This window comes from Poecilia latipinna, unplaced genomic scaffold, assembly GCF_001443285.1.
Source record: "Poecilia latipinna isolate Pla-1442-1.1 unplaced genomic scaffold, P_latipinna-1.0 Scaffold27, whole genome shotgun sequence".
Lineage (NCBI taxonomy): Eukaryota > Metazoa > Chordata > Actinopteri > Cyprinodontiformes > Poeciliidae > Poecilia > Poecilia latipinna.
Window position 1 is genome coordinate 455,515 of NW_015112643.1, and position 26,408 is coordinate 481,922.

Consider the following 26,408-nt stretch of genomic DNA (forward strand, 5'->3'; position numbering starts at 1 on the left):
GCCCTTACCCCTCAGAATGTAATAGCATCAAATGCCCCCCCCTTTTTTAAAAATTTTTTTTTTTTTTTTTTTTTTTTTTTTTTTTGTTGCTTTTGCTTAAAAAAAACAACAAACATTCACTTTTTTTCCACTTCACAATGATGCATTTTGCGTTAATTATATACATCTCAAGTTTGTGGTTGTAATGTGTAAAATTCAACAACAAGAAAAATCCACTTCAGAAAAATGTTGACTTTCTGAAAATTATATTTTTGTACTGCCTGAAATTGCGCCATATCAATTTTCACATAAGACTTACAACCTATCTTAGATTGTTCTGCACACATAAAAAAAAAAAACCCAACACAATTCACACCTTTTAAACTTTCTTTTCTTTTTGGTAGAGTCTTCTGGGGTTTTGAACTGCCTGTCCATTGGTTTTTGAGGCGTCTGCAGCATTGCCTGCGCAGATGTCAGCCAGTCACGGACAGACTTTTTGCTGCCCTCTCCGGACTGGAGAGAAAAGACGTCGGAGTCCAGTTTGCTTGATGTCAGCGTGCAGCCAAGATCATCTCCATCAGACACATAACCTGAGATCTCTAGCTCTTTCATCTAAGAACAAAGTACAGGATGTGAAAATTTTAATGAGTCAGCATAACAAAAAAAAAAAAAATGACATGAAGTTAAAAGGTGATAATGACCTGACTCAGCTATTAGTAAATTAACAAACACTGAAATGAGTAAATGTGCTAAAATAAAGAGGTGGATATGGTACACTGACTTATGAATCCACAAGATAAGGTAACAAAACAAACTTTCTTTCTGCTGTATCACTGCTCGGTACACCTGAGGGAATCTGTTCACATGGAAAAATCCACAAGAACCTGAGTTCCTGTCATGTGCAGACAAGACCAGCATACCAGGCTATGTCAGCCAATCTGTTCTCTTATTTGAATCAACTTGACCCTGGTAGGCAAGATGCCAGCAGACGTCACACTCTAACCAGCCACAGGGAAAAAGGAACACTATGTTCCTGGCCTGGGCTCAAAAATGTTTTCGCCCAGCACTGAAGCATTGTAAGCGCACAGCGTAGCAAAGCCCCATCCACTTGCAAGCTGCTTCTTCCCCCCCCCACCGAGAACAAACAGTAGTAAAACTACACTTGTAGTCTCGCTCTTGTTAGGATGGAACTGGAGGTTTTTGACCTCTTTGTGTGCAGTGCTTTAAGGAGTCAGAACGAGCAACACGCTTCATCTGGGAAGTGGCTTCACTCGTAAAATTCCCTTCATATGCAAAGTCACCCGCCTGGCTCCGCCTGTCCACTTTCAGCGGCAAATACAAGAACACTGAGTCTGACAGGCGAGCTCTGACTGAGTCAGTCAGGCATTTATCAGGCGTAATAAACTTTGCCCTCTGTTGGGATGTTCCCGCTCCGTATGCTGCCGGATCCGGCTTGATTTACAGTTTTGAAGCGCACAAGGAGGTTTGTTTCTAAAGAACACGTCAACTTGTACATAATGCTGGAGAAAATCAAGTCAATATTTACCCAATCTAGAATAAACTGTTTTCACCAACTAATATTGCCTTCTTCAACTTGCTAACATTACTAAATGCGTAAACTTGAAAGCTTCCTCAAAGATTCCATGTTCTAACCACAAACCTCCTGCTAGGCGATCTTAAATCTTTTTGACCCCATAAAGCTGATAGCAGCAAATGAAAATTGTGACGAGAGGAAGTAGCTAAGGTCTGTGGGAGCGATGTTAATCTGTCAACAGGCTTCCTCTTAACGTGCAACCTCTAAACGCAGACATTTCTGCACAACTTACTGACTACATGTGTTAGTTTGTTTGTTTCCAGCAGACCCAAAAGAGGCTAATCTAGCAATCACTCTGACGGTATTTTTAAAAAACTTAACTTGGCAAACCACAAAAATGCAGCACTTAATCCAAACGTTCCAAACCAAATACAAGGTTGGCCTAAAATTAATAAAAGATAAAACTGAGTGTTTGCTTGAACCTGAGCCCAAACCCTCTCCACTCCTTGTGCATTCTCTCCATGCCAGCCCTGCCTTTGACAAACATTTCCTGTGAATGATTTCTGAGAAAGACCAGTCGGTCTAAATCTTCAACTATACAGAGACAGAATATGGTAACAATTTAAAAAAAGTTTGTTTTTTTTCAAAATTCTATGCTTTTCAATTAGGTTTTAAACAATTAAAGAAAAAGGAAAAAAGTCCGAAGTGACTTTAAGACATCAATAAAGAGTGTCATCAAAAATATCATGATGGATTTTTATAGTAGGATAAATAAAAAAAAGAAACAAAATGCTATAACTGATACTAAGGGGGAGACACTTAATATTGCTGAAAATCTATTTTTGCAGTTGAGCAGCTTAATGGTTATATTGAAAAACCATTAATATAAAGACAAATATTTTAATATTCAACCCTCAGATCAGTAAATGTTACTCCTTTCTTCTAGGAAATAGGAACCATTTCCCCATCATAGCTGCTTTGAATGTGTTCAACATCACAAAATGCCTTGCATTTAAGCCAGAGGGGTTTTTTTTGCTACCTCAGCTGATAAACTTTGACAGAACATAACATAACTCCAGGTTGTCAACACTAAAGCTTTCAGATCATCTTAGGAAGAGTAAAAACTCCACCTAGTGGTGTAACAGCTGAACATACAATCACTAGTGAGGAAATCCATATGAACAGAACTGATAAAAAAGACTTGAACTGAACCAAAACAGCACAAATATTATTTTACTCTGAAATTGTTAACCTTTAACTGTCAGTAAAGCTCAATGCAAACCTTCGTGGCGTGTTATTAGCTAAAACTATGATGTTTTAGCTAATAACACGCCATGTTGGCCTTAACATACTCAGTTAGCATCAGTATACAGTAGTAACCTAAATTTTACGTCATGTTGTTGTGGATGATACCCTGAATGAAATACCTAAATGAATATAAAGTAGACTTCTAGCTCCATCTAGTGTCTCTTCACAAAATTACAGCTTTAAAGAATAATGGGTTTGTGTTCAAACACTGAGCTCTACTTTCTCTAAACTGGATTTATGCGCATAGTTGAACCTGTGAGGAAAACAGATTTCACCTTTCATATAATGTTAATTTTGAAGGTTATCGACAGAAGTGCAGTAACCTCACATGTTCAGAATCGAGAGGACAAACATTTGTGCTTTCATCAGCAGAGTCCGACCCACAGTCTGAGATTTGCTGCCCGCTGTCCTTTTCATCATCTTCCTCGGACTGATCCAGATCGCTGTCTGTTTCTATAACAGGAAGATCATCTGAAGACAGACAAACAGAAAGATTTGGCGCTTTTGAATGGTGCAAATAGCATCTTAAAATCTTTATCAGTAAACACGGACACCTATGGTGTTATCAAGGAACAAAGGTCTATTCAGTAAGTATGCTAGATAACTGAGAAAATTCGAGAAAACAACAGTGTTGTGTGCTACCAGCATTAAAAGATCATTTGGATTTAAATAAGCAAACAAGTATTTCATTAGGAAAATACATGCCTATGAACGCAATTAGCTATTTCAGTTTGTTCTTGCTTGGTGCAAAGAATATCTATTTTTCTTAAGCTAACTTTTTCATAATGTGTCCTGTGGCAGTGAGAACATGCCTCACATTTAGGCAAGTCAAATAATTGGTTTTCAAGACGAAAGCAAACATGACTGCCGAAACTACGATGACCAAGCTGAACTGTCCAACAGATCTTTTGATAATCTGGTTAAAGACAACAAAGGTCCACCATAGAAAGAAGAGCTACAAGTGTATTTTATGGGGATTTCATGTGACGGACCAACACGGAGTCAGAAATCATTTTAAAATTGAGGGTAGATAGTACAGTTATTTATTTTTTTACAAGTAAAAATGTTAAATGTGTGTTGTGTTGTGTAGTACGTGTGCATAGTTATCAATGTTAAGCCTTTTATATTTAGAGACTTTTTAGACAAAAAGCTGAAAGGCCAAAACTGGAATCGGCAGGTCAGTCATTTTAAGGATCGATGATCGGCCAAAAAACTGTAATCAGTGCAGCCCTAGGTTTTATACTGAGATTACACACAGGTGGAACTCCTGACAAACTTTTAGAGTCAATACTGTGATCTTGGGTTGCTTCAGTTTGCCAGGGCAAGATTAAAAAAAAAAAAGGCCAAAAAATAAGCAGTCCACTAATTTATTGCTGAATCAGCTTTTCTTTTTTTAATTGCTTTTAGCCTCCCCACCCCCCAGCCCCCAAGATGATAATTTCAAGATTCATTAGGCCCAACATATTAAAAGAATGGTTCAGCAAGCATTAGACATTCCTTTCACATATGGATTAGTTTAACCCATGATAATTAGTTTAACCCATGTAGTCTTCAGGAAACTACACAGGCTCCCAACATCGACGCTAAATTTTTTGAAAAAAATATTCCAACTGTTGAAACAATTAAGAAAAAGTGACACTTTATTTTGACAACGCAACCACATGGCATGTGGAAACTTTTTGTACGTCTAGTGAGTGCTTGATAAAGCAACACTAATTGCCAAGACTTCCTAAAAGGTTTGTTGCTCATTTTGCTTGAGAAATCAGGTGTTTCAAAAGGGGAGTATACATAGTATATACACAGTTGTACAGGAGAATATTTATTCCAACAGAGATTGCTTTATGGGCAAAAATTCACTCAGAGAGAGGACTGTAAAAACACATCTCACTTTCATGTCTCCCTTGTCTAAAACACGATAAAAACAAAAAAAGAAATCTGTATTTTAAAGATACTATGTTAAACACGTTTAAAATGCCTCAGCTCAATTGGTCTGGGCAGATATTATTCTTTACCTTTCTCATTAGTGAGCACGCTCAGAGCAGTGGTGTAAGACTGAATCAGAGCATTAGGTCTTCTTGGCATTGGAGGTCGCGGCCTCTGTTGCAAAGCAACTTTGGACATACGCTGCACCTGACTCTCATCATCAGACGGTTCAGTTTCACTGGAACTCCAGGCGATATCCACCGGGTCCTCATCATGGCTGGGAGCACTGCTCTGCACTGAGAAACCAAAAACATAAAGACGAAAATGATGTTAGGACTTAGAAAACTGTTTAACAAGCAGACGTGCAAAAAAAAAAAAATAAATAAAAATATAGCATCAAAGATGCTGCAAAAGAGCTGAAAAAACTATCTAAATCCATTCAAACTGACAGCAGTATAATAGTCCCAGGAGGGCTCCAATATTTACACTAAGAAAAAAAGCCAGAAAGGAATTTTCCAAAATGTACTGTATGTAGATAAGCCTTAAACAGTTGCGGAAAGAAATGCTGACTGGAAATAGTTAAAACAAAAACAAAAAAACAAAAAAACAAAAAAAAAAGTTGCAGGGAAAGAAGTTTCGCTTCGGGTGTTCTTTGTTGTGTCTGGCTTACTTAGCATTAAATTAGAGAGCCTCTGTCAGAAATCACACTGTAAAATACAGAAATTAAACAAAAATGTCTATTTCTCCTAATATTACCTGAAGCAGGAGTATGAACCAACTTCCTTTTGACACGCAGCTTTTTTCCTGACTGAAGATTCTGCAACAAAAGCAAAAACTATTACAACCACCAGGACAATCAGAGGTGTACAGTTACATTATAGACAGTGGGAAGCTATGTCACCGGGGTGCCCAAAAAACTGTCCCCGCATGTTGCCCAACTTCTGGAGGATAGAAGTGATGCAGTTTCTCTCTCCCTTTTTTGAGGACCACTTTCAACAGCATCCGCCGGAAACAAAAGACACTTTATGTCTTTGGAGAGCCTTTTACGCTGACAAAGAGATTAAAAGAGTAGTTAACAATACAGATTTTTTTTAATCTAACTTGAATAGTGTAGAAGGTAAATCATCTGAGTTTAATTAATAACTAAAAATAATGCAACTCTGCTCAGGTCACTGCATGGCTGGTAGGTAAACGCCTGTCAGAAGTCTTAAGGAGCCGGCCGGCTAACATGGGTTGCTAAAGCAAGTGAAGTTTAGCGTAACTCGGCTAACAAGCTAGTTAGCAGCCTTCTTACCTTCCTGGAAGACATGGAAACAAAAACATGCAAACTTCCAACTTAGTAATGTTTCCGCTATGGGTGTGTTTAAACAATAAGGTTGTTTAACCCGTTTCTAGCAAGTTCCCGATGTTTGTAGCCGGACAGGTGTGCAAAGAAAGCGAACTGACAGAACTACTGGTGGAGTTAGCTCAACAGCAGTAGATATGCTTCATTTTTTTAGCAGCGCGTCCCGGAGGCGGGCGGGCTGTCCATGTGAGGCAGTTGCACAACCACGTCCTAGTTAGTTACAAAATCCCCTTACTGTGCCAAGTTAAGGGCTTTCATTTATTCATATCTGGACACTGGAAAAATAACAAGTCTACATTTTGTCAGATGTTATATATCTCTACTCCACGTATGTACTTTAGTTTGGCTAAACTGCCACTCCATAAAACAGGAGGACGTAAACGCAACACTGTTATGACTATTGGCAGATTTTCTTCAGAAATGTATAATTAACTCTGTGGGAACCGTGCAAACATAGCATATTAAGTCCACGTTTTGCTCCATATGCTTATTGTTTTTCTTGCTTAAGTTTATGTTTTTACAAGTAGATTTCTAAAAATCTTGTGAGTTTGTTCAACCCCACTAAGTCCACACTTTTTAGAATTACATTTTGCTACAGTTCTAAAACAGCTTAAGAGACTGAACGTTCTGGGCATTCTCAGGAGTTTTTAAGCCTTGCCTTAATTTCTCAAATGGGTTTCAGTCTTGGCATTTTAAAAATACGACTATGCTTTCATATAAAACATTCAGTTTAAGCTATAACTTTGCCCAGTACTTGGCTCCACCTTTTCCAGGCTTTTCTTCCCTGTCCATATTGAAGAAAAGCCTTCCCACAGCATGATGCTGCCACCTCTATTTTACACTGCGGACGATGAATGTAGGATGATGTGAAGAAAACAGTTCAGTACTCCATCAAACAAATAAATTATTTCAGTTGTGAGTCACTGTTCATTTATAGTTACAGGACACGTCTTCTGTGGACTCAAAATGTAATTTTATTACAGCACATCCACTCGAATCGTAATATCTTTCAAACAGCAAGTTAAACATACAAAAGCTCACTTAACATATCTGGGTTTTTTTTTTATTAAATATGTAAAAAGCAGGTCAAGTTATTCACAAATGAAATGCAAACATGCAACACATTTTTGGGGGAATGCATAAGGAATGGGACATGGAAGAAAAAAAAACATTTACCATTCATTAACTATTGACAGTACATGTTTACATTCCTTTTTCATTTACATAATATTATATAACTAAAGCATTGTGGTGCGCTGTTCAGCTCAATATTTTGTAAATGCAATATTAAGAAAGGGTACACAATGTACTTACTGGAATATTATGAGGCAACCTGCTCAGTGAACCGACTCATCTCTCTAAGACCTGTGGTTTTAAAAAAAGAAAAGATCTAAAAATACAAACAGAGCGCTGAGATTGAGAACCTAAAAAAGGCTGCTTTATCATAAGACTAGTCAAGTCTAGCTGTTCTGCTCCAATAACACATTGTTCGACACACTGATTATCTGGAAACTTGTAATTGGGAGGACAGCTGTGAAATAGTCACAAGTTGGCATTTTACTACATTTTATTTGTAACTCCGTAACAGGATAGTCCTCCCTTCACGAGGCTGCAATGCAGATTTTTGCTCTATTTCTAAGGCTTAATAATAATAATAATAATAATAATAATAATAAATACGGTGAGGATCTATGGACAGATTGTCCAGAACAGAGTCAATGTCAGTGCAACACATGGGAGGAGGTTAAATAAGAGCTACTACGAGCCCTTCCAGGGCTTTGCTTATTGCATTCTTGTGGTTAATATTGATATGCAGAATGACACAGAAATAAAAAAAATAATAATAATAATAACAAAAGTGTAGAGTTTAACACTTGCAATGACAGGTTAAGGTTACCTGCCTAAAACTTCAGCATTTTATCACATCTACTGCAGGAGTCAAAACTACTTTCCACCCACACAGTCTGTGAAAACTTCTGTGATGGTCTGAGCTTGTCTGCTAGTGGAGGTCATGGGCACAAACCTGCCACAGCAGTTCACCAAAGAGTCACAAAAACACCAAACAGTGAGCAGAGATGCAAAAAAAAGAAAAGAAACCCCTGTGATGGTATTTTTTTAATCCAGAAGGTTGCTTCATGTGCTCATTCTTGGAGAGAACAAAAATAAAATAAAATAAAATAACAACAGTGAAAATTAAAAATCCTTTGACAGTTCTCACATAATAAAAAGAGGAGTTTTAACTTCGGTGAGGGATGATGGCAGTCAGTATTCATCTTGTTCTTCCTGCGGATCTTGTGATGTCGCCTCGTGGGCTTGCTGGTCTGCTTCCTGCCCGTCACCCTCAGCCAGATCCCCTCGGTCCTAAAAAAGAGACGCTGAAGCTGAGTATCGGTTCAAGGCAAGCTCATGTGATTACAAACGCACACAAAGACTTCTTATTTCATCCAAATGGACAATAACTTTCACCAGATTTCTTAACTATTAAGATGGACTTGAAACTACAAACTACAAGTTTTGCTTTAAGAACATTTTAAGACTATAGGTCCAGTTCAACCTAAATTTGAAGCTGTCCATAAAGTAGTTAAGTGTCCGGGTTTCGATTTTTGAATGAGTTTGCGTTTAGTCAGTAAGTCAAAAAATAAGATATTGTTGGTTAAAATGCTAAAATCAACATGTGATTGGTTAAATCAAAGATAAATAATGTTAATTATATATTTTAAAAAAAAATTAAAAACAGCCACATGTACTGCATGTTTTGTCCTTTACAAGTTGAAGATGAAAAACCAAAGTGTGGAAAATTAAAAAAAAAAAAAAAAAAAATTTCTTTCATTCATACTTTCCCAGCTCAGAAAAACTTTTCCCAGACTTTTCAAGGCTGTGTATGAACTCTGACACCACTTACTCACAACAAACAGCCCCTAGAGACATCAAAACAGGAGAAAGAAAATGTGCCCATGTAAGAGAAAAAGAAATTCTGGAACTTGAAGCCGACCTGTTCGTCCGAAGCATAAAGCACCTCCATTAGCCGATCGACAAACGGGCTGTTTTCTTCACCCTGTTCCTGGCACAGCATCTCCACTTCCCGCAGCTTGCTGAAGTAGTAGTCCCGCTCCTTTTCAACCCCTTCCAGTGCCAACTTTAATGTGTTCACCTGAAAACAAAAACAGAACTGTTGAAGGAAATGCTTTAATGAGGAAGCAAAAGCAAAAACAGAAGTGACAAGACAAACTGAAAGAGAAAGCTGTTTCCAAAACAACCAAATGTCCAAATCTTCATCTTGGAACACAGTAAAAAAAAAAAAAAAAAAAAAAAAACAAAAAAAAAACTAAAAAAATATTTATCTGCTCAAACCAACAAGAAAAAAACATCCTCACAAAGAGGCAAAGCTGTGAGGAAAAGCTTAGCCTAATCTCAGAGGAGATGATTAAATACCGGAAAAGTCAAAACTCTCCATTTTTGCATCCCAGAAAACTCTGTTTCATTATTCTTTAGAGCAGCTTCCTCTATGTGTGGAAATGATAAATGCTGCACAGCCTCCTTGTATGACGAACTGGGAAAGTGAACGTAAACAAACTAAAATTGGGAGTGTGAGCGAACGCCTACCTACCTGCTCAGTCAGATGTGTGACCTGCACTTCCAGTTCTTTCTCTCCTTTGACAGGAGTCGATACAGTTGCAGGTATCTTTTTGGCTGAAGAGGGTCTGGATGTTGGCGTTGAGGCCTTGGGAGTAGTAGAGCTCAACCTTGAAGCTCCTGTAGCACATTGACAGAAAATCAGAAAAAGGCCATTTCGATTTAAATCACTGAAGTTCAAACAGTTTCCATTCACTGTCAGACACAAACGTTTCAAAACTCAAAAGGTTCCAGTACAGACAGGGATGCTGAGCAGAGTGGATGGCGGAGTGGAGTCAAGTCGACTAAACTTTAACAATTATTAATTTCCTTTCATGTTGTCAGCTGAAGCTTACCTGCCGTGGGGGAGCTGGCTGCGTGGTGAGACTTCTTTGGCAGGTTGAAGATTTGCTCACCAGGATCGGGCGGTGGAATGGCATCCTGACCCTGCCTGGCTTCCACCGGGTCGTACTCTTTACCGTCATAGTTGGCATCAAAGAACTTCTTAAACCACTGGATGAAATCCAGGTTGTCCTGAAATCTGCCTTTGACAAGTTTCTCCACTGGAATAATCTGAGAAGTAGATATTGAAAGTGAAGCGCGTGTTAGAATGAGAGGGCGCGTGATCTGAATAAAGCCGCATTTGGGCGACCCACCTTGTCCACGTTCATCCTTTTGAAGGACGCCTGCAGGAGTTTGAAATTGTGAATGTATTCATGTTCCAATTTAGCTTGAAATTTGACCTTTTTAAGACTGATGCAGCCAGGGAAGAGCAGATCCATGAACTGGCAATAAGCAGCCCCTGGAGAAGGAAGAACAATGCACAATTTTGTAAATTCTAACATTACAGGTCAAATTATGGATATTTTTTCTTATGTCATCTACTTGGAAAAAAAATGAGGGGATCCCACACAATGTAGGCCAAATCTAATCTGAGCCTAATTAGGAAGCACATAAGAAGTAATCAACCAATTAGTCTCCACCTGAAGAAAAGGGTTAGAGTGTATGTGCATGTGTGTGTGTGTGCGTGTGTGTGTGTGTTTGTGAAGGAAGTGACTGATTGAAATTGGATTACTCGGCCACAGCGGGACAAGGCAGCGGGCTTCAGGTTTATTTTTAGACAACTCTCAGCAAGAAAGAGGTGAGCATGTTTCCACAGGTTGCTACAGAACTGCTATCTTAAACAGAAAAGGATTTAGAGCCATCCATGCATTACAAAGCAAAGATGCAATCTGCAAAACATGCTTCCCGTATCAAACGGCGCCTCGGCCGCTGCCTGTTCGTACCTGACGAGAGCTGCTCCACTTTTGTGTAGTTTAGGCAGAGAATATCGTTAACCCAGGCAATGATGTCATGCCTGCTCATAGTCTCCTGGGTTATTGAGGTAGAATATACGTTGACCGCCATCCCCCAGCTGAAACAGAAAGGAGAAAAACGTTAACAAATGCAGAGTGGCGAGTTTTAACTTCCCCCTGTTCAAAATCTTTTTAGAAAATAAAGACTTGATAAGCCTGTGATTATTAGCTTAAAATGGCATTAGGGGTAATATGTGAAGTTGTCACTTAGTCTGTGAGAGAGTTTTTAATCTTCTGATGCTTTGATGTGACAAGAAACTCCAGGCTAATTTTTAGGACCTCAGCAATGGGCCGGTTGCCAAAGCAACACTTTCAAACCCCCAAATATCCTTACTGATGCCTCTCCTGCACTGTCGAGCTTTTAATGAGACGTCAGAAAAATAATATGAGTTTTCTCCAAATTCATGGAGGTCAGAGTTGCGCAGCTCTACCCCTCCCCCACTTGTTGCTGTACATTACTTGTCAACCGGCTTTTTCTTCTCCATGCGTAAAGAGACCATTTTGGGTATGTGATAACAACTGAAAAGGTTAGTGTCAAAATAAAAACATTTAATAACATGTTTAAAAAAAAGACTACTACTCAATAACTTTACTAATTAAATAAAAGCAGTTAGGTCATTCTGTGTGAACATATAGTTGTGGTAGCTTAACTCCAGGTGCATCATGGACTGAGAATCTAATTTTAGCTCATGTTGACTCATTAAGCATCACATCACTGTAAAAATCCTAATTTCAATAATCTTTCATTTATCATTGTAGATACCATTACAATAAATCCAGCCAGGTTACACTGCATATTCCTGAAATTTCTGAAGCTATTAACTGAAAATGCACAGAAAAGGTCCTCTTCTGGGAGTCAAAGTAAACAGAAGTTCTAGAAATCAATAACAGATTTTCTTGCCAGTAGCAGACACATCCATTGTTTGTTTTATTTTGTTGTCGTTTTTACATGAGATTAAACTGTAATATTCCAAATCTGGTTGCCAAATCTACTAATTGGGGCCACTTGTAACTACAGATTAAAAAGGTTACAACGAACCATCAACATATCTGCAAACTAAAACTTTGATCCTTAATCTACAGATGAGGCAGTTAAACAAACTGCCCGAATGATGCCCAATCAGTGTTCAGAAATTCAGCAGGTAGCTCAACAACTAAGGAATGTTCTGTGATCAGCTGAACTACGGATGAGTGACAAAAGCGCAAAGTGGCTCCAGTGGTTCTACGGGTCCAAACGGAATCATAAAAATCTATTCTACTGCTGTAATGATATTGCTCAGTCTGTCTCAAAGACTAATTTATAACATAAATCTTACAAAAGTGTTGAATTAGAAAGGCAATTTGTTCATTCTGATGGAAAAACAACTTTGCAAGCGGTTCATCAAGTTCATATATAAATATGAGCAACCACTTACACTGGGAATTTTTCCTATCAGCTTGTGTGTGCGTGTGTTAAAAAAAAAGGGAATGGCGATATCACAACAATATACAATCAATAAATTAGAACATTATTGAAAATTTCCATTATTTCAATAAGATGGTTCACTACGAGAAAAAAAATATTTCACCACAGACTGATGTTTTCAAGCCTTTATTTCTGGTAATTATGTTGATTTTCCACTTATAGGTATTAAAAATGATATTTAAGATTATAATATTACATCAAGCTAATAAAAACAAAGATTTGGGGCTTGATGTATTCTCAATATCTTATTCTATGGCAAACTTTTACATTTTGAGGTGTGGAAAAAATGGTAAGCTACAATCTGTCTTAAAATAGGGTATAAGATGTGCTGTAATTGTGTGTGTGTGTTTTTTTTTTTTTTTTTGTTTAATCTGGGTGTTATGAATGAATACACTACCAAGACCTGCCAGATTGTCAGTGATGTTGAGGGATTCAGCTCTCTAATTTTGGCCTGTACATGTGAAATCATTGTTTTAATTTACAATAAACATTTTAATACAGTTATTTATAAATTATTATTTATACAGTTATTTATTTACAGTTGAGTTTTTAATTGACCCAAAAGTAGAAAAATAATTATTTGGTTTTGAGACAAAACTTGGAACATTCAGATCAAAAGTATGCAAATATTAGGGATAAGAAATTAGCCACACATTAAAAAAAAAAATAAAAAATCTCTGGTTCATACCTATCCTAATTGCACAAAGCCTGTTTTGTAAATTCATTGTACTCCCACTTTTAGTCCCCTGACAACAAGATTTTGTGTTTCACAAGATCAGTCATCTCTATTTTCCAAATGAGGTTTGATCTTTTTTTTTTTTTTTTCCCAAAATCCCTGTGCACGGAACCATTTCATGGATCGAGAAGACAGAACCATTAACACAATCCTCTGATCGTGGAGCAGAGCGTAATAACATATTAACACAGTTAATAATCATTCTCCACACGCAGAGAACAAGATACACGGCATAATATTAAGCTGTGGAGGAGGAGAGGGGTCCTCTCAGTGATTCTCTGAGGCCGAAGGCAGGAAGGAAACTGGGCCAGCCCATCTCATGTCAACAAAGCGGATGTATGCGTTGCTGCTAGCATGCTTTGTTAGCCTTGCGGGGCTAACCAGAACTGGACTGATGCCTGAATCTTAACGCGGCGGCAGTCATCTCTTTTATAGCGACTGCATACGTTAATTAGAAACACCAAATGCCCTTTTATCACAGCAGCAGAGACCGATAGTCCGCAGCAGACTGTCATGTCACGATGGGAATGTTCTAGCAGCAGCTTCTCGCAGGGTAGCCGCTTGATTCAAAAGACGCTCCGTGTCAAGCCTCCCCGTGAAAAATGAATAAAAATGTTCTTGTCCCAATGCACACTGAGCCACTGAACCATCCGTTGCTACCTGCAACGATTTGGGCATATGTAACGTGGCAGGAATCTGTGGTTTTAGGGTGATTTTAGAGTGATTTTGCGCCACAGTCCCATTCTGAGCGAACAGGATTTGACAATCGGAGGAGGAAAAACATAACGGACCGCTGCAAAGCAAGAAGGGACGCCGAGGAGGAGGCCAGAACAGAACTTGCGTTTCAGGTTTTGCAACAGTGCGTGTCTTTTTATGACCTTTTTCCACCCCCATCGTAACATGACATAAAAGCGGCATTACGCTGGTTTACCTGTAGGCGCGCTCTCCCCGCACAGTATTTTTCCTGTAAGGAATGATGTTGGTTCCGTTGTCCTGGACGATGTCGTTGTTATTCTCTCCATTTGGGGAAAGGGCTTGGGTGGGACCGGGCATTTGGGTTTCTAAAATGTTGAACAGATACTCTGTTCTTGCTCTCTGGTCGGGTGGAGGGGAGAAAAGAGACACCAGGAACGATGCAAAAAGCTATGAAAGCGGCGCACCTCCAAAGCTCCCTGCTTCTGTCTGCTTATTCCTCACAAATCTCTGCCCTGATGATGACGGCGTCGCAACCTGCACCACGTGACCAATGGGGCTGGTTGCTATGTCAGTGCACCACTCTGTGTTGATAACTAGCTATGAAGAAGTTTTCAAAGCTGATTTGTTTATGTTGATGACTTGCCAAACAAGGGGCATCTAAAACATTGGAATATTGTCAAAAAATTATCATCAGGAAATGCTTCGAATAATAATTACCCAGCTTATATCAGGTTGTTGTGGTATCCTACAAAGAAATCAGCAAAGAAATCAGCAAAGTAGGACATTAGCGCAATAAGCACATTAACTGAAAAAAAAAATTACAACTGAATTTAGTGGTTGTTTATTAAATATTTTGTAATAAAACAACCTCTTATTGTTTTCTAGTAGCAACTGATACAATACTTGACTTAAAAACAACCTTTCAGATCAGGTTAGGCATTTCAGTGAAACTGTGATATATTTAATAAGGGTTAGACCAGTAATCTATACTGATCTATCGTCGTGACAAACAGCATGTTGACAAAAGCCAGCAAAATATTGCCTTAAAAGAAAAAAATTACATGAGAATGAATTAAGTGTTTTAGGTTCCATAGTAGTCATGGCTTATTGTTTGTAGTGATATTGGATATTTGCATTTATTCAGACTAAGTTACATAATTGTTACAGTGTCACTAATAATGTACAATTGTGTAATTATGCAATTGAAATTCTACAAGTGTACATTTGAGAAACTTTATGGATATGGGCATTTTTTTGTTTCTACATTCTGACTCCTGCACAATGCATGTTTGTTTGTATTTCTCAATTTGAAGAGTGGCTAATGGAAATGTGCTTCTGTGTCATGTTATATTTATATCTCATGGAAAAAAGGAAGTCAAGGATTACCAATTAATTGTTCCTCAACTCTCTGATTAGCCTAAACAGTCTATATTACGATAAATGATTTCAGTTGCATTTATGTTATAGATATTATTGTCAGTGCCACCAAAAGTGTCACGAATGATTTTATTAATCAAATCTTTTAATATTTTATATTTATAACAACTCTACTGGTGTTGTCAATAGTCTGTAGTTGAAACAACATCCAACTACTGTAAATGAGAAACATAAAACTGTCATGCATGAAAGTAGTAAATATTCTGAAAAAGTAACCAACTATAGAAACAATTTCACTTTAGATTTATAAGTCAATTCAACAAAAAGTATCTAGCTGCAACACAGATTCACATTTTGCACCACCGTTTGTTTGGGTTGCCATATCTGGTGTAATCACACTGTGTTTGTGTTGTTATTTCCATGTAACAGCTGAGAGGGACAAATGATGTCTTTCAGAAAAACTAATTGTGAAACTTGTGAAAATGATAAGAAGCTAACCATAGAGTCTCAACACAACTTACTGTCATACTACAGAGAAAATGAAAACTGTCTATTAGACTAGTAAGGCTATAGTAGCCAAACATATGAGGCACAAACAGTACATATGGATCTTGACAATTTCATTGATTTCCTCAGACAAATAATGAAGATCTATGTGACCACTGCAGCTCCAAGCTACAAGACCTTTGTTGTTTTTTGTTGTTGTTGTTTTTTGTGCAGGACACAAGCATTTCAAGCTGCTAATAACATCTCCAACAAAACCCATGAAGTACAGAATTTTCGCTTATCTGTTTTTACTGCCTTAGTTTTTTTTTTTTTTTTGCTTTTGTTTTTCCTTTTGCCATTTCTTCAAGAAAAGCCTCCATAAGATCTTGAGATCAATACAACAATCTATCAAACACCACCCTCAGTTTAAAGGTCAACTGATACAAAAACCTAAAGCTCTTTACCCATCTTTTTTTCCTGCCTTCATTTGACAGATCCACATGCTAGCTTCATTATCAGACATGTAACCATTTAAAAATATTTAAATAAATTCAAACGCTAAAAGAGTAAACTTGCTGTGTTTTTTGTTTCGCTTGTCATATTAGATTTAACACACCATTAAATATGTGTAATTGCTGTTCACTTGTTTAAATTGCAAACCCAGACCTGAATATGATTGTTCTTCAATATCGCAAAAGCTCTTGGCAAGCATATAGTCTGTGCATATAGTTAAAACTCCAGCACCCCCATCAGGTTATGGTTAGTAAGCCAATGGTTCTTCAACATAGCAGCTGACAAATATAACCCTGGAAAAGATGACCAAGACTTTGGTTTCCCAATTCAGCTAATTCATCTTAAAAAAGATGAATTAGCTAAATTTTTTGTACCTTTTTTTAAATTCAGCACTCTGTGTTTAACTATTCTGAGCGAAAGTATTTTTCTTTACTTTGAATAAATCTGGAAAGTATTTTTCACTTAATATATTATGAAGCAGTAATTGTACATCTGTCTCTTTGTAGGTGTACATTCCAGATTCGGTTTAGACTTAGATAAACATGTTGTCAGTAACTGTACTGTTTGGTTTTGTTACTATTTTACTGAAGTGAATTATCCAGCTTTAGCCAGTGGATCACATGCCAAATGTGTATTACGCTATTAATTCATCATCATTTAAATCTGCAATTTCACTCTATGAAGTGACTAATATAAGTATTTATTTTTTCTTTTTGCAGAATAATTTAAACTCAGTTCGACTGGATGGAGAATGACTGATTTGCTACAGACTCTAAATAAGACTTTAGACTCTAAATAAGTTTTAGGTTGGACTTTGACTAGGCCAACCAAAACATCAACATGCTTTGACCTTAACATTTCCTTTGTAGCTCTGGTTGTATCGTTTATGGTTGTTATCCTGCTCAAAGGTGAACCTTCGCTGCAATCTCAAATCCAGGATTACTCTGCATTTAGCTCCACTCATCTTCCAGTCCACTCTGTTCAAGGTGTGTTCAGGGTAATGTAGTGTCAGCTCTTTGACTCACAATACATTTTGGATGTAGCCTAAAAAGTTCAATTTTGGTCTCATCTGACCAGACCATCTTCTTCCTCAAAGTCTATATTTGTGGCAACTTTTGCTCGTCCTGTTGACAGATTCTCACAGCTGATCTGTGGATCTCTGCAGCTTCTCCAGAGATACCACAAGCTGCTTCTAATGGAATAATCGTCTCCTTATCAGGCCTGCCAGTTTTAGACTGCTGGTAGGGTCCTGGCCGGTTGGCAGTAGAGTCATGATGAATTGAACAGAGCTCCTTGAGATGCTCAACCCTTGAAATATTGCTTTACAACCAAACCCTGCTTTAAATCTCTCTACATCTTGATTTCTGGCTTCTCTGGTGTGTTATTTAATTTTCATTGTGATGTTTGTCTTCTAATGTGAAGTAACTACAATAACATATAAAGCCTTTGCAGAGCAGCTCTATATCCTGTTTAAATTACACACAGTTGGACTCATTTTAATTAATAGGTCATTTCTGGAACCAATTTGCAACACTGGCTTTCTTTCAGATGTGTCAGATTAAAGAGGGCCGAAAACTACAGTCTAAAAAACTACTTTTCATTCCATTTCATTTGTTATGTTCTACTTTGTGCAGGTCCATCACATGAAATCTCAATGAAAGTTGCTGCAGTTTGTGGCTGAAACTTAACCAAGTGTGAAAAGCTTCAAAGGACATAAATACTTCTGCAAGCAACGCAATATAGTTCTCCAGAAGCTCAGATAGCAAACAATGCTAAGAGCCTGGCTAATGCTTTTCTGTTTATGTTGCAAGCTGTCAATTTAGATTTAGATCGTAACAGATTGGTGGTTCTCAGTTCAAGGCTGATGCTTTACAGTAACCATTAGGGTTGTATGTTATGCTGATGCAATCAATCATCACTGAGATCTGTATTGCATGAGCTAACTTCAGTCTGAGCTTTATCTTACACAGTAAAATCATAGGCAAATATGCCTCCTACTCGGAGTGGATTTGAGTGTAAGGCACTCTTCAAGCAACAGAGTAGGAGGGGGGTGCAGATGTGTTGGCTAGTGAGTTAACACTGGAGACACATCTGGGGAATTAAAAAAAAAATCAATGTAAAGCTAAGGAGGATTCCAAAACTTCTCAAACCCGTTAAATCTCCCCATTTCTGCTAATAACATACATTCCGCTATTGTTATTTATCCAGGGAAAAGCAGGATAACCCTGCTAATTTGCAGATTTTAAAGCAAACGTGTCACCGAACAGCTAAAGTCAGTCTGTTGAAAGAAGCTAACTCAATTTACTGAAACAAAATAGCGATGTATGGAAAAGCCAAAACAATTCAAGTGGAAGAGCGATGGTTTACACTTACGCCACAGATAATTTCAAGAGAAAGCGGGACATTTTGTCCAACTAACAACCAAGTATGCTAATGTTGCCTTCACTGTCAAACCAGTGACAGTCGACATATGCTCTGACCCTCTCTAACATCACCACAAGCATCAGCTACTACCGCGTATAACCACGTTGCGGATACAAAAAATCCGTCTCACTTTGCGAATCAAAACGAACCACAGATTTGAAAAAATTCAACATAGCAAATCTTACTCACCTCTTAACTCCGATCCACAGATTACAATGTGTTAAAAAAGAAAGCAGTTTTCCGGCTGAGCAGCCCCACCCTCAAACGCTCGTAAAACGAAGAACGTAGAACTGGAAACTGATTGGATAGTGCTTCATCGGCGTCGCAGCTGATTGGTTCGTAGGTAACATCTGTTGTTAAAACGGCCAATGGCGTCCTCATGCGTTGGTCATTCACAACGTACGGCATGTCCGTCTTCTCGCTTTCTCACATATTGAAAAATATTTTTATATAAATATTTTCTAAAAAGAAAACAGTTTACAAAAAACACTTTAAAATAAATACTTTTTAATTTATAAAGCAAAGCAAAGGTCTAACCTAATTAAAGAAAGCGTTAAACAACGACCGATAAATAATGTTCTAAGTTATGACTTAAATATTATGAAGAATTTTAATTAGATTTTTTTTCAAATGCGTGATATTTAAAAATGTTAAAATTAGCAAAGTTTGATTATTTGTTCAAAGCCAAATATGAACACAGCACCTTCATATAAAACTACTAAAAGACAATCTGCGAGGACACATCACAAACAAAATAAATAAAATTAGAAGTATATCTAGCTAATAGAAAGTTATATCTAAATTATATTATTATTATTATTATTATTATTATTATTACATCACATAATAGCAATAGATTTTATATTATTCAGAGAAGAAATATGAAGCGTTCAGTAAAGTTATCTAAAAAATTATTAATATCCATTTGAGGAAAAGTGGCCGGATCATGAAGGTAATTTAATCAAAGAAATATGCACAAAACATATATTTTTAAAAGTATATCTGCGAGTTTAGACCTTACCATGACCAGTGAAAAACACTGAAATAGGTCCCAACCAGGTTTGGTGTTTTTATTTATTTATCATTTTTATTATTACATTTTTTTTAATTAACTTTTGATGATTGAAATTGAAATCTTGGTCATGAAAAATAAACTTTATAAAAAAAGTGCAACTGCTTTTCTACAGTGCAGGGCCCAGTGTAGTGCATTATAACTCTATTTTAAGGAAATCATTGCAAGGCATAAAAGTTATACTTTGAGTTAAAAAGAGAGAGAAAAATACTGTAAAAGAATCGGCCATTGAAACAACTGCACTTTTCCTATGTCAGCATTGGATGGCAGTATTGCACTTGAACGTGGAAAGGAACTGTTATGCCTGATTTACAACTGGCAAAGTGGAGACTACGTGGAAAGGTTAAACAATGATCACACAATGAGAAAGATAATGAAGTAATAGGGATAAGTATTTGTTGAGGGCAAAAAAAAAAAAAAGAATATAAACTAACTGTATTCACTTCTGTAAAAGCTGCAAATGGGAAATATGATAAGGCCAAAAATGTTAATTGTACATTTTATTACTGCCCAAGTCATGAAGATAACAACTCGGTATATTCACAGAGCTATGAGATTCTGTTTCAGATGACTGCATTTATGTTTCCTCACATGGTGAGTCTTGGTGATGAATTATAGACAATAGGCTGAGGGTAGCCAACGGTGCATTTATGACAGATAATAAATGTGCAGAGTCAAACCGAGCCAATTGAAGTGTGCCATTCTGAAATGGAAAAGAAGAAAGGAGAGTTCATAGGCAAAAATTTTGATATTGTGTCAACACTTTATTATGCATCACCACCATGCAAAAATCACTGCTATGAACTTGCTTGAAAGTTAAAAGAAAAAAGAAAAAAAATCAAGCTAGCTATATTTCACACATTTATGGTTTTAAATGGGCTTGCCATTTTTCCTAAGGTGGCAGGGCAAAGTTTTTTTTACATGCACACTCACAAAGACTGTGTTGGTGTGCAAGCCACGTGGAGGTTTGTGGGAGTAATGACATTGACTCAGAGAGAGGGAGTAATCTATGATTAGTACTTGGTTAAATTTGTTGACCTAATAGTGCTGCATTAATTGGTCTGCCTCTTGTAGTATCTCCGTCTACAGTGCAATTCTCTGTGAAAACACTAACTTTTCTAAGTTTTTTTTTACAAACTGGTTCATTGATTTGTGCTGGTACAACTGACACCTTTAAGTGTTTGTTTTGACAAGGTACTATGTCAGCTTGAGAGCTGTGCATGTGCAGCTCTCAGTCAGCTGACTGAGCTTTCCAAAGCTTCCGAAACCCAACTAATACCAACCATAAGACCTTAAATCTCTAGCAAGTTGAAGGGGAGAAAATGTGGATGAAGGACAGCAGACGATTTGGTAAACAAATGGCTTGGGATTTTTCAGATCCCATGCTGGGAACTGTTATCCCTTTGAAGTTAACCTGAAAATCAATCAACACATGAACAATGTAAAAAATATTAGGTCTCCAGGACTCTAACCTGGCTGAAAATAGATTCCATTTTTTTACAGAGTTCAAATTATTTCGAACAGTATAGTAAAATAAAGACTCTATAGAGCGGCAGGCGTAAAGCAAGAATGACTACACTACTAAAAGGAATGTGCAGTCCTGGACACATGTCTTGCGTTATTAGACAGCTTTCTGTCTTGATCAAATACACAAAGTTAATTTGTGTTATCTTGGAAGCTTCCTGTGAGATAATCATCTGTGTTTGTTACCAAACTGCAAACACAATAAAATTTCAACCACATCTGAACTATGTTCAACCTTCCAACAGTAGCTGGTTTTTAAGCTTTCACTCATTTAAATTCTGGTTTGTACGTCACTAAAAATAATTTGAGTTTATAGTGAATAAAGTACAATTCAATTTCCTTGGCTGCAAAAGAAAACTTAACATAAATATTTGATTCGGTAACACTTTATTTGAAGGGGGTTGAATAATACTGACATGACACTTTCATTAACATGACATAACACCTGTCATGAACATGAATAAGCCTTCATGAATATTTATGACTGTTGTCATAAAGCGTCATTTGGTAAATTATGACACTTTTATTACAAAGCTGACATTATTCAAAATGTATTTGTTATGACAACTTGACATTAACCAGGAAATCATTACTGTTTAAACTTTACCTTTAATAACATAAAGTTACCTAATTTTTAAAGTGCAATCAGTAATACTTTTATAACAAATTTATATCAGTAATGATTTCCTGGTTAATGTCAAGTTGTCATAACAAAGACATTTTGAATAATGTCAACTTTGTATTAAAAGTGTCATAATTTACTAAATGATGCTTTATGACAACAGTCATAAATATTCATGAAGGCTTATTCATGTTCATGACAGGTGTTATGTCATGTTTATGACAGTCTTATGTCAGTCTTATTCAACCCCCTTCAAATAAAGTGTTACCTTTGATTCTAACCAGTTTGAAGATATTTAAGGGCACCCAAAGAATTCTCTTGTAATTTCCATTTCTACCATTTGAACAAGTGTTTGCCATTCGCTAAAAAAACTTTAACTGTGACCTTGTGCTTTGGTAATTCCGCACTGCTTAATCTGGGTCTGGATTGACAACAGATAATGAATATGAGGTAAAGCACATCATGCCCCATATGTTGCTGTGGGATCTATTATGTTGTAAGTATCCAAGTCCCTGGAGTACAATCCTAAACTCTTTGAAATACCAGGACAGTTCGAATAAAACTTTGCTAGCTTTTGCTAAATGGGTCACCATTGGGTCTTCCGGTAGTGAGACGATCCAAAACACAAGGCTAAGTCCACACAGAAATGGTTCACCAGAACCAAACTCAACCTTGTTCAAACGTCCATCTCCTTACAAGACCTCATTCTTTCAGAGAAACAGTTGGTAAGAAAAACAGAGGAGTGAAAGATAAGGCCACAGATGCTCGATAAATGAGACATTGTGCAAAGAGGAATGGTAATAGATGCATTAGAGGCCAAAATTATGTAACAAGTGATTTTGTTCAAAACTATTACTTCCTAACTTGGAATTTCTTTTCCATAGAATAAATATATCCAAATTAACAATCTGTTGTTGTTTTATTTTCAATTGTTTTAATGTGAGAATATATATATATATTTTAAATAAAATCCAGATTTATTAGAATACATGTTAACATCTTCACCAGCGATTAAATGTAAATGGGACTGTATTTGCAGAACCACACCGGGGTTTCTTTGAGGTTAAGCTCAACCAGCATCAATGTAGTTATGCTTTGGCATATAGGCTAGATGCTGCATTGTCAAGTACTGTAGAAGAACTGCAATGGGAGGTCAAGCAAGACAGCTAAGGCAGTGTGCATCATTGTTACTGATTCAGCATCTAAAACATTTACATAATCCACCTGTTTAAAAAAAAAAAAAACTAAACACACAAAAAGAACAGAAATAAATTTACAAGTAGCAACAGTAAGAAATGTATGAAATAGTGCTAAATTTGTTCACATGTCTCGACCAGAATAATAGATAAAAAATATTTCAGATGTTAGCAGTTTATACCATTATGCACTCTTGTGTTATGACTTAAAAATCAGGTGAGAAATTTACATGTAGGCTTGGCTCTTTGTGTCCAAAAACATGAGATTTTGAAAGAAAGAGGTTCACCACCTTGTACTTACAGTGTACGGTTTCTAAACAACTAAAGAAGAAAACTAAACAAAAGTTTGGAAATAACCGTGTTTTTATGGCACCTGTGGTGTAATAGAAAGCTCAGCAGTTAATCTCTTCACACCAGCTCACAGTATTACCTTAAATATGTGCTTGGATAAAAAATATATCTTTACATAAATGTAGCATTTCTATGGTTGGATTTAGCGCAGATTTAATTCTTCATGTCTTCAATGCTGCATGTCTTCAGCCCAGTGTTGCTTCTTCCAGTGTCTTCTACTATTGTTGCTTACCTGTAGAGAAATGAAAACATGTCGCAAAAGCATGTTGATGGTGTTTAAGATAACTTAGATGCATCTAAATAGAAAGTATTCCTAATCTCTTGGAGGAAATGGTTGCTATGCAACAAAAGTAGTGGAAAAATCAGAATTTATTTATTTTTTTTCTCCCACTTCTGTCTTCTGTGGTCCTCAGACGGAAACAAAATTTAAGCTTAGTATATAAAAACATGGCCACTTTCAAATGTACCACTCACTGCAGTGGAAACGGTCCTTTTTTGGGTAGAAAGATTAAACATTCTTTTAAGTTCCAGACCTCTGACAACATAAAGTTTAGCACTTCAATCTGATGAAGTCTTTCCACACAACTTACCAGTCATCTGGGCTTCCCCAATCACTGCTCCATTGTCACCTGGACAACCGAAAAACAAAGAGCCGGTTAAAACAAACGTAGCAATCCAAAGCCAAAATTATCTAAAGCCTGAACTTACCAAGCACGTTTTGTCCGTCTCTTGTCTGTGCTTTACCAGCTCCTCCAACTTGAGCTCCTCCTCTAGTTGCTGGTCAAGACTGTTTTCAAAACTTTCTTCTTCTGCAGCTCTAGCAGGTCTGATACAAGAGCAACAAAAAATAAGTCTCACCTTGAGCAACTTCAACAATGAACAATGAACTCATGCATGGACACTTGATATAAAGATTCTTCAGCCGGTATAGCTACTGTATCTGATAAATACCTTGGTTTATAAGTGAAGTAAAAATCTGAGGAAGTTGGAGCCATTAGGTCACACTGTCCAAAGTCGGAATCCAAGAGGCTCTCTGTCTCACTACCACCTTCTGTGGAACGAAGCAGATTTTAAAAAGCTGCTGTTTGGAAATCAATCATTTCTATCCCATTTACTTCTACCTGAATTAAGCTCCTTCACAAGCGATGACATAGTGTTGGTTATGGAGTCGGCAGCAATGAGAAGGTCGTTCCTCAAATTTCTCCTTGGACCTTTAAAAAAAATTCCAAAATTGTTTTAAAAGTGACAGCACAGAGCATTCAAGGGACAAAATGAAGGCTGTGCCGTGTTACCCTGAGCGAAGGCCTCCTGAACATCCCCTCCCACGCCCATGAGTGAGTCCTGAGGTGTGTGAGTCGGAGTGGTGCCAGCAGAGTCCGAGTGGATTGGCGTGGGGATCGGCCGGCTGATGGTGTGGCTGGGAGAAGAGCGTGGAGAGCCGGGACCCTGAGTCTGCAGAGCATACAGGGTGTTTCAAAGCTGTGGCACGGAGCTTAAAGAAAACTGGTTTAATCGCAACATAGTCACAGGAAGACCTTTAATAATAATAATAATAAAAAAAAAAGCAACACAAAGTATTGTTCAACAATTCTCCTTGTGGTTTTATTCATTTAAGGTTTTTGAAAAGCAAGAACCAAAGCAAATATCACACATGCAAGATATGTGAAGCAGTAAAGATGCATTTACTATTAGGTCAGACCAAAAATATTTACATCTGATTATTTATTTATTTATTTATTTTTGCTAGGATTAGCACAAAACCATAATTGTGAAGTGGAAGGAGAATTATGAAGATTTTTTTTTTCTTTTGCAAAAAGCCTGAAAAGCGAGACATTCATATGAGATCACTCCATTTTTCTCTGATATGCTCATATAAATGTCAGTGCAAACAAGGTGCCTTCAAAGTTACCTAATCATTAAATAGAATCCACCTTTACATTATCCCATCTCAAGCAGCTGTACCCTGAAGGCCACGGAAGTTTGTTAGAAAATAGTATTGAACGAGCTGCATCATCAGTACCAAGGAACCAGCAGACAGGTGAGAAATAACGTTTAGGAGAAATGAATAGCAGGGTTAGGTTATAAAACAATATGTCAAGCTCCCAGCATCTCAGAAAATGTGTTAATCCATTATTTGAAGGTGCTTACTCTGGAGGAGCTGCAGAGAAACCCCAGCTCAGATGGGAAAATATAATAGGTCATTTGTCAAGCCATTCACAAATGTAGAAAAAAACAAAACAAAACAAAAAAAAGCTTAAAAAGTAGTTTGTAAAGTATTCCACAATGCATATAGGGGGTCACAGCAAACCTATGGAAGAAAGTGCCCTGGTCATGAGTACAAAGTTGAACACTTTAGCTTACATGCATTAAGCAAAGTGGTGAAAAACTAACACCCTGAACACCATCATCCCATGTGTGTAGCTGCGGGAACACAGTAGAACCATTTACATATTAAAGGTATTCCTGTGTTAGAATGGCTCAATCAGAGATCCGACTCAAATGCGTTTGAGAGTTTGTGGCAAGAGTCAACGTTCATGTTCACAGATGCTCTTCAAAGTACGGGCTCTCTGGGGATTTACTTTATAGGTTTTTTTTTTTTTTCCCCTTCTGCTTTACAAATTGGTCTATCACATAGCATCAACTTAAATACACTGAAGTTAGCAACATAAAAAGATAAAAACCTTTTATGCCTAGACTCAGATAAATTACGGAACTACTTTGCTTGAAGCAAAACTAAACCAATCAAAACATCAGGGCAGAAATGTATCCATCACGTACAGGCATCCAGGCAATACTTTTTCCACTTACACTTGCTTGTTTTCGTTCTTCTTCTGGCTAAAAAAAAAAAAAAAAAAAAAAGAAGAAAAAAAAAAAATTCAAAGATTATAAA

At 37.2% G+C, this 26,408-nt stretch overlaps 3 protein-coding genes across 24 annotated transcripts in view; all 3 read right to left on the bottom strand.

Annotated features, from left to right (window-relative positions):
- Positions 1-6,267, bottom strand: part of spidr (scaffold protein involved in DNA repair) — a 50,357-nt gene extending 44,090 nt beyond the window's left edge. Inside the window, exons 1-6 of one of the 3 annotated variants that reach the window (XM_015038979.1) lie at positions 6,039-6,267; positions 5,646-5,792; positions 5,501-5,561; positions 4,834-5,040; positions 3,150-3,292; positions 356-591 (exon numbers count right to left, since the gene is read on the bottom strand). In XM_015038979.1, the coding sequence (XP_014894465.1) occupies positions 356-591; positions 3,150-3,292; positions 4,834-5,040; positions 5,501-5,561; positions 5,646-5,792; positions 6,039-6,053 (809 nt within the window). In that variant the 5' untranslated portion in view covers positions 6,054-6,267. Of the gene's footprint in view, positions 1-355; positions 592-794; positions 887-3,149; positions 3,293-4,833; positions 5,041-5,500; positions 5,562-5,645; positions 5,793-6,038 lie in introns of those variants that run through there. The other 2 variants (XM_015038987.1, XM_015038994.1) reach the window with 2 other exon arrangements.
- Positions 6,268-8,186: 1,919 nt separating this feature from the next.
- Positions 8,187-19,028, bottom strand: mapre2 (microtubule-associated protein, RP/EB family, member 2). 2 transcript variants are annotated; one of them, XM_015039017.1, is made up of 7 exons: positions 18,943-19,028; positions 10,988-11,115; positions 10,358-10,503; positions 10,058-10,274; positions 9,697-9,842; positions 9,082-9,240; positions 8,187-8,450 (listed from the first exon to the last, which is right to left on the bottom strand). In XM_015039017.1, exons 2-7 carry the CDS (start codon positions 11,106-11,108, stop codon positions 8,352-8,354), a joined length of 888 nt encoding a protein of 295 aa, XP_014894503.1. In that variant the 5' UTR covers positions 11,109-11,115; positions 18,943-19,028; the 3' UTR covers positions 8,187-8,351. The 2 variants fall into 2 exon arrangements, with proteins under 2 accessions (XP_014894503.1, XP_014894493.1); XM_015039007.1 differs by lacking the exon at positions 18,943-19,028 and adding an exon at positions 14,189-14,546.
- Positions 19,029-22,888: 3,860 nt separating this feature from the next.
- Positions 22,889-26,408, bottom strand: part of dtna (dystrobrevin, alpha) — a 27,300-nt gene continuing 23,780 nt past the window's right edge. For 12 of the 19 annotated variants that reach the window (XM_015039092.1, XM_015039083.1, XM_015039049.1 and 9 more), the window contains 7 exons: positions 26,327-26,353; positions 24,811-24,970; positions 24,640-24,729; positions 24,470-24,569; positions 24,227-24,344; positions 24,109-24,147; positions 22,889-23,750 (listed from right to left, as the gene is read on the bottom strand). In XM_015039092.1, coding sequence (XP_014894578.1) covers positions 24,130-24,147; positions 24,227-24,344; positions 24,470-24,569; positions 24,640-24,729; positions 24,811-24,970; positions 26,327-26,353 — 513 coding nt within the window. In that variant the 3' untranslated portion in view covers positions 22,889-23,750; positions 24,109-24,129. The remainder of the gene's footprint in view (positions 23,751-24,108; positions 24,148-24,226; positions 24,345-24,469; positions 24,570-24,639; positions 24,730-24,810; positions 24,971-26,326; positions 26,354-26,408) is intronic. The other 7 variants (XM_015039182.1, XM_015039188.1, XM_015039156.1 and 4 more) reach the window with 2 other exon arrangements.

Excerpts from the sequence above, each read along its gene's own strand:
- mapre2 (XM_015039007.1), bottom strand. The coding sequence starts at position 14,310 with ATGCCCGGTCCCACCCAAGCCCTTTCCCCAAATGGAGAGAATAACAAC. Across the intron at positions 11,116-14,188 it reads CGGGGAGAGCGCGCCTACAG|CTGGGGGATGGCGGTCAACG; the intron begins GTAAACCAGCGT and ends TTTCTGTTTCAG. Across the intron at positions 8,451-9,081 it reads TTTATGCTTCGGACGAACAG|GACCGAGGGGATCTGGCTGA; the intron begins GTCGGCTTCAAG and ends TCTCTTTTTTAG.